We start from the raw sequence: 6,458 nt of genomic DNA, 5'->3' as shown, positions 1-6,458 counted from the left end.
ATGATAATTTTACTTCTTTTACTTAATGTACCTAACCCTACTTTTATACGTCAATATTGAGATTATTATAGGAAAGGGACAATATATTTAGAAGTAGTTAAAGTTAAATTAAAATGTAATGAATTGTATAAACATCAAAATATGAGTGAAGTTGATGTATTTATTAGTAACTATACTTTAGTTGACCCAGAAATTTATGAATTATGGGTAGATGGGCACACTGGTTAGTAATTTAGTTAGTTGAAGTAAATATTTTTCTTGATCTTGATGATTTTTTTGTAGCTAGTGAAGCAGTGTCAATGCTAAATATTAAAGGATTAGGTCAACAAACTGGTGCTTCTCTAGAACTGATTGCAAGTGATGTATTGGATCATTATAGAACTTATTCACTTCTAGAAAAACTTCTAAGCTTTCCAAGTAAACTTCAAGAACAGTTTATATTTCAGATTGACCCGCAAACTCGACTTTTTCTTATTGAAAAGTAATAGAGATTGATATTTTTAAAATATAATTAAACAAAACGGTTAATTTTAGGTATTATGAATTTGATGATGAGGTAGTACGGGAAGTATTGGGTAAAAAGTTGTCATCAAAAAATAGGAAAGATTTGGATGAAGTTGCTGAAAAAACTGGAAAACCTTTGAAGTCTTGCAGGTAGCTTATAACAAATAAAATTATATATACATACTTAAATCTACTGTTTTAGAAGACAATTTGACAATGTGAAGAGAATATTCAAAGCAGTTGAAGAACAGCCTGGTATAACAACAGAGAATATTAAAAGTACATTTTGCCTCTCCGAAGATCTATCAAAAAAGTACACTTGTATAGTATTTACAGCATGCATGCGATTTGAAACATCAAAGAAGAAAGTTCAGCAAATGTCCTTTAATAATTTTAAGATATGTTGTGAAGCAATGATAGAAAACTGGACTTATCACTTAACTGGTAACAAACTTTACATAATTATTAAAATAAAAATATAAATAATAATACGTCTAGAGGCAGCTGTACATATTGGTACTATTTCTTTTGTAGGTACTGAATATAATGATTTAGAAATGGATAGAGAATTTTTATTTGAGTTAAGAGATTTAAAAGTTTTAATGGATAAAGAAAGAGAACATAAACAGTAAGTTTTTTTAAGTTGTTTATCAAAAAGGCAAAAGTCGATCTAAAGAACTAATTTAAACATTTTTTAATCCATTGGCTTTTGTCTAATATAGATGAGGACAGTTTTCTTGTTTAATTAATATTATGAAGTTAGCGGTGAATGTTTGACAGTTATTGTTAGAACATCATGGGCGTAGGTAGTAGTTTTACAATAAATTGTTATGGTTGTTGATATAATATTAATATTTATAGTACTACTAATTTATATACAATTTGGATAATACTTACACAGGAGGTTTTCTATTATTCTTAAAACTTATTTCGGTCTATTGTAAAATCATTAACTTTTCTGCGAATGTGGCTGTTTGTCTAGTTATATAAGAGAAGAAGAAAGAGACATTTTATGCCTTAAAATATATAATTTCCCGCGTTAATTTATCGTAAATTAAGAAAATAAACATCTTTTTTAAGTAGTTACTATGCAATCATTTTTAAAGTCTGGAAAATTAGGAGAGCCTGCCTCCAAAAGTGGAACATCAAAGGCTGTTAAAAAACCAAAAGCTGTACCATGGGTAGAAAAATATAGACCGAAAACAGTAGCTGATGTAGTTGAACAAAGTGAGGCAGTTGCAGTTCTTGAACAGTGTATATCAGGTGCAGATTTACCGAATTTACTTTTCTATGGACCTCCGGGTACTGGTAAAACAAGTACCATTTTGGCAGCAGCAAGACAACTCTTTGGTGACATCTATAAAGAAAGGATTCTCGAACTAAACGCTTCTGATGAAAGAGGTATTCAGGTTATTAGAGATAAAGTAAAAACATTTGCCCAATTAACTGCTAGTGGAACCAGACCAGATGGTAAACCATGTCCACCATTTAAAATAGTGATATTAGATGAAGCAGATTCAATGACACATGCTGCTCAAGCTGCTCTACGTAGAACTATTGAAAAAGAGACAAAAACCACAAGATTTTGTTTAATTTGTAATTATGTGTCCAGAATAATAGAACCGTTAACATCTAGATGTACAAAATTTAGGTTTAAACCACTTAACGAAAGCATGATATTTGAAAGATTATCTTTTATTTGTAAAGAAGAGGGAGTTCCATGTGATGACGAGTCTTTAAATGCTCTTGTAGAAGCTAGTGGGGGAGATATGAGAAGAGCTATTACATGCCTGCAGAGTTGTGCTAAACTGAAGGGTACACAAGAAAAAATAGATGTTGACAGTGTACTTGAAGTTACAGGAGTTGTACCCTCTAAATGGCTTGATGAATTTTTATCTGTTTGCAAAAATTTGGTAGACTATAATAATGTAGAAAATTTTATACAAAAATTGATGTTGGAAGCTTATGCAGCATCACAAATTTTGGACCAACTTAATGAAAAACTTGTTAACAGTGATGAGTTTAATGATAAACAGAAAGCTCTCATAGGAGAAAAACTGGGATCTGTTAGTTTTCGCTTGCAAGATGGCGGTTCTGAATATATTCAGTTACTTGATCTGGGAAATACAATTATTAAAGCTTATTCTATGTAAATTATTTTTTTAATACATTACTTTTTTATTAACTTTCAAATTTTTAACCTTTTGCCCTTCACAACTTCGGAATCAAGAAAATTATTTAGATGATTTAAAATTTATTGGAGTTAGAGCATGGAGAAGAATTGCCAGAGACGGGGTGAATGCAGGATTGTTCTGAAGAAGGCTTTGATGATAATGATGATGATTTTAATTCTTATTTGAATCTAAATCGTTAATTTTTTTCCCTGTGAACTTTTATATACAATATAGTTTATATCACAGACAATCAGAATACTTAGTGACCTCATTCTAGAGAAACATCCTTATAAATTACATGGATTTCTCAGGTTCATCAAAGATGCCTGACAAGACTCAGTTCACTTACCATTTTAAAAACTAAATTGTTCATGAATTATGGTTCGTTTAAAGTTAAACATATTCAACTGATTCCTCACATCTGATAAGAAAGTTACATCATGAAGCCATTTTTGGTTTTTAATTATCTCAGTATTGTCACCTCAATGTAGAATGACTCAAATTGTAGTATATTGACTCAATTATTTTAATTAAAAATACTGTCTATATATTTGTACTGTTGAGTGTTATTATTGCTACATATAATTTTTAGCTTGGTACTAGTCCACCTAAAGCCAAAATTACTGCAAAAAAGTTATGCAGACCTAGAGTCTAATTTTAAACTCTACAACAGAGCTCTCTTAACTTTAGCCACAACACTCCATAGGTCCAGAGATATGAAGAACTTTTTTGTAGATTTATCTCAAATTGTAGAATACTTTAAACAGAGTTTGTGGTCACCTTACGATTTTGAGCAGTTTTTAATAGCTTATGGGCAAATAGCTGGAGAGATTGATCCCCTCAGGTAAGAGTGTTGTGTTATTTATAATTTTAAAAGTTGTTTATTTTTAAAATGCATTTATCCTATCCAGTCTTCCCTATCTACTGTCTTCCTTTGCCACACATGCATACCTATGTTTCCCATGTCTTCTATGATGATATCAAGGAATCTTGTTTTGTAATCAATCACTCATCTGCTCAATGGGTTTATCAAGAACTGTTTTTCTTACATGCCATACTCTCTGTCACTATTGTCAACTGGCTGCTCATCAACTAGTGATACATATACCCCTCATACACAGAAGATATCCTTAGCACAGCGGGCTGTTTGTTTTAAAAGATTCAGACAATTCCCCTTGATGCATACTTTTTTCCATATTACACTTAATTTTTAAGGACTAATTTTGTTACAATTACCAACTGATTTGTTATTCCTAGGACGAGTATATATGCCGTATTCCAGTGTTTTTTTTAAACTTTGTCTCAGGGCAGAGATCGGATGAATTGTCAATTTACCACCTATAAAACTAGCCTGGTATTTTCGAAATATTATTTCTGCATATGGTGTCATATGCTGGTGAATATTTTACATGCTGTCCTTAGAAGCGTAATGTCTATGTGATTAGAGCACTTGAAGGTGTATTCTTTGTTTTGAATGGGCAGTCTTCCAATCTGGGTCATTTGTCTCTGGCTAATTTTAGAACTGTCTCCTGCTTTAAGTTTAAAGTTTGCATCATAACTATCACGTATTGCTTTGCTTAACTGTAACATTAAGTACTTTTTTTTCAACTTGATCAATCACATCATTGCTTTTTTTCCAAAACACTTATATGGAATGGAATTTTGCAGCATTTTTTTAACGCGCACCAACAATTAGGACAAGGCTCCAGACAGACAAGCCAATGTTCAGATACCTACATTAGAAGCGGACTGGACCTTCAGGTGTCCTCGATGGAACTTGCCCTGTAGTTAAACCATAATTTTAAAAACATTTACTATTGTGGGGTAACAGCACAAAACATAAATCACATTATATTTTGTAAATGGAAATACAAATAGAGCAAATCAAGATTGAAATGGAAAAACGGTGTAGACGAGAAACAGGACAAGGGACAGGAATGGCGGGCGAAACAAACAAACTAGTGTGTCAATCATTCATTTTACGAGAACCGAATCAATCAGTGACCGACTCCGAATACGATCCAATCGTTTGTTCGTTTCAATACTTTTCGTTGCCGTTTAAAAGAAATAACGAGTAACCGATTGATTGAGCTGAATCGACTGAAAACCGAGAGCATTGTTTATGGTATTTTATATGTGTATTCGGAAGCAATCGCTGGGGCCCGATAGAATATTTTAGAAATTCCAATACTCCCGGTTTGTAGCTAAGTCCCTTTTAATTTTTCAATCATTTAAAATTTCAAGTTGGATTTGGTTTTGGTTCGATCGGCGCCGTCGGCGGTCGATCAATCAGACCGCACGATCGGATCTTTATGAACTAGCGGGATTCGTTCGTTCAATACTTTGAAGTGATTAAATCAAAACGAACGAATCAATCACGATTGATACAACACTAAAAAAACTAAGGAAGATCGAGGTTCAACTAGGGCCGACGTTCGACTGATGATGATAATGATGTTTTAAAAAAATCTCGTTTTATATTCGGTTAAATAAGATATTTATCTTAACTAATATATACAGGTAAAGTGTCGGCTAATTGGAATAAAAACTTTTTAAGCAATGAAGTGTTTATATTTATTTTGCATATTGTTTTCTTATATTTTTTACCAAAATTGTTTTTTTTTATTCCAATATTTAATTATTTTTCAATGAAATTACAATTAACAGTGTAGAAATATTCTAAGAATTATTCTCACACTCTGGCTATATTTTATAAATGTATTAGTTATCTATTTGCGTAAGTTATAATTTTTATACCAACACATTTTTTTGTTTTAGGACCAATTCGGCTCTAAAAGCTAGCTGGGAGAAGTTCTTGAAAGTTGTAACAAAGTGTTTATTAATTATGTATAGCTAATCATAGGTAAATGCATTGTAAGATTTAAAAACTTAAAATCACAATAAAATTGTACATATTTATTATTTGTAAGTTCAATTTGCTAATACAGTTTCAGTTTAGATGCTGTATCTTTTATTCTAATAGCTCTAATGATAGTTAAACTGAGTAGACACATAAACAAGAATAGTGAAAGGCTTTCTTCTTATTGTGCCATCTTGTAATGAAGGTTGGCGATCACTTCTTTAAACACTTTCCTCTTTTGCAACGTGAAATATCTGTTCAATACTGAGGTTAGTCCAATCTCTGATATTCCTCAGCCAAGATTTCTTCTTTCTTCCCTCTACTCTTCTTTGCGTAATGACGTGTAGAAGAGAGTATTTATCGTTTCGAAGTATGTGGCCCAGATACGTTTTTCTTATTTTAATTGTGTTCATAAGCTTTCTGCCATGTCCAATTAACCTTAATACGTCTTCGTTTGAGACTTTTGCAGTCCAAGGAATTTTTAGAATACGCCTATATGGCCACATTTCGAATGCCTCTAATTTTTTTACGGATTGGGCTTTCAGAGTCCACGCTTCTACCCCATGTAGTCCGAAAAGCTTTATTTGTTATAAATCAAAGGAATCACTGTGGGTTTGTAGTATATACACATACATACCAAAGATTTTTTGCTGGTATTAGAATATTTGATAAACTTAATTTCTTGTCTGGCTTGGAACTAGTCTTGTAAAGCAGGTTTCTTATCACAGTTAGTTTTTGTTTCATTAACTTTATTAAGCAGTATGTAAAATTTGTACATACTTCATTTTACCCTCCTGTTCGTAAGCTGTTTTCAATAAAAGGTTTCAAAACCAATTTTTAAAAATTTTAGTTTGAAAACGGCTTCCTCTCTGTGGAAGAGGCTTATTCTCAACTAAAACTACGAACTCAGCTTTGACCAA

At 31.9% G+C, this 6,458-nt stretch overlaps 2 protein-coding genes across 3 annotated transcripts; both read left to right on the top strand.

The window, feature by feature from the left end:
- Positions 1–51: 51 nt before the first annotated feature.
- On the top strand, positions 52–5,638 carry Fibp (acidic fibroblast growth factor intracellular-binding protein). 2 transcript variants are annotated; one of them, XM_072527133.1, is made up of 7 exons: positions 52–223; positions 283–481; positions 535–654; positions 710–948; positions 1,039–1,132; positions 3,271–3,522; positions 5,457–5,638. In XM_072527133.1, the coding sequence occupies exons 1-7, from the start codon at positions 142–144 to the stop codon at positions 5,533–5,535; spliced, it is 1,065 nt and encodes a 354-aa protein (XP_072383234.1). In that variant the 5' UTR covers positions 52–141; the 3' UTR covers positions 5,536–5,638. The 2 variants fall into 2 exon arrangements, with proteins under 2 accessions (XP_072383234.1, XP_072383233.1); XM_072527132.1 differs by having other exon boundaries at positions 53–223; positions 707–948.
- Positions 1,491–2,689, top strand: LOC140437550 (replication factor C subunit 4). The gene has a single exon (XM_072527134.1). It carries the CDS (start codon positions 1,593–1,595, stop codon positions 2,655–2,657), a length of 1,065 nt encoding a protein of 354 aa, XP_072383235.1. The 5' UTR covers positions 1,491–1,592; the 3' UTR covers positions 2,658–2,689.
- Positions 5,639–6,458: the final 820 nt, after the last annotated feature.

This window comes from Diabrotica undecimpunctata, chromosome 3 (genome assembly GCF_040954645.1).
Source record: "Diabrotica undecimpunctata isolate CICGRU chromosome 3, icDiaUnde3, whole genome shotgun sequence".
Taxonomy (NCBI): Eukaryota; Metazoa; Arthropoda; class Insecta; order Coleoptera; family Chrysomelidae; genus Diabrotica; species Diabrotica undecimpunctata.
The sequence above is the reverse complement of the archived record's forward strand: the minus strand, read 5'-3'. Positions and strand labels throughout refer to the sequence as shown.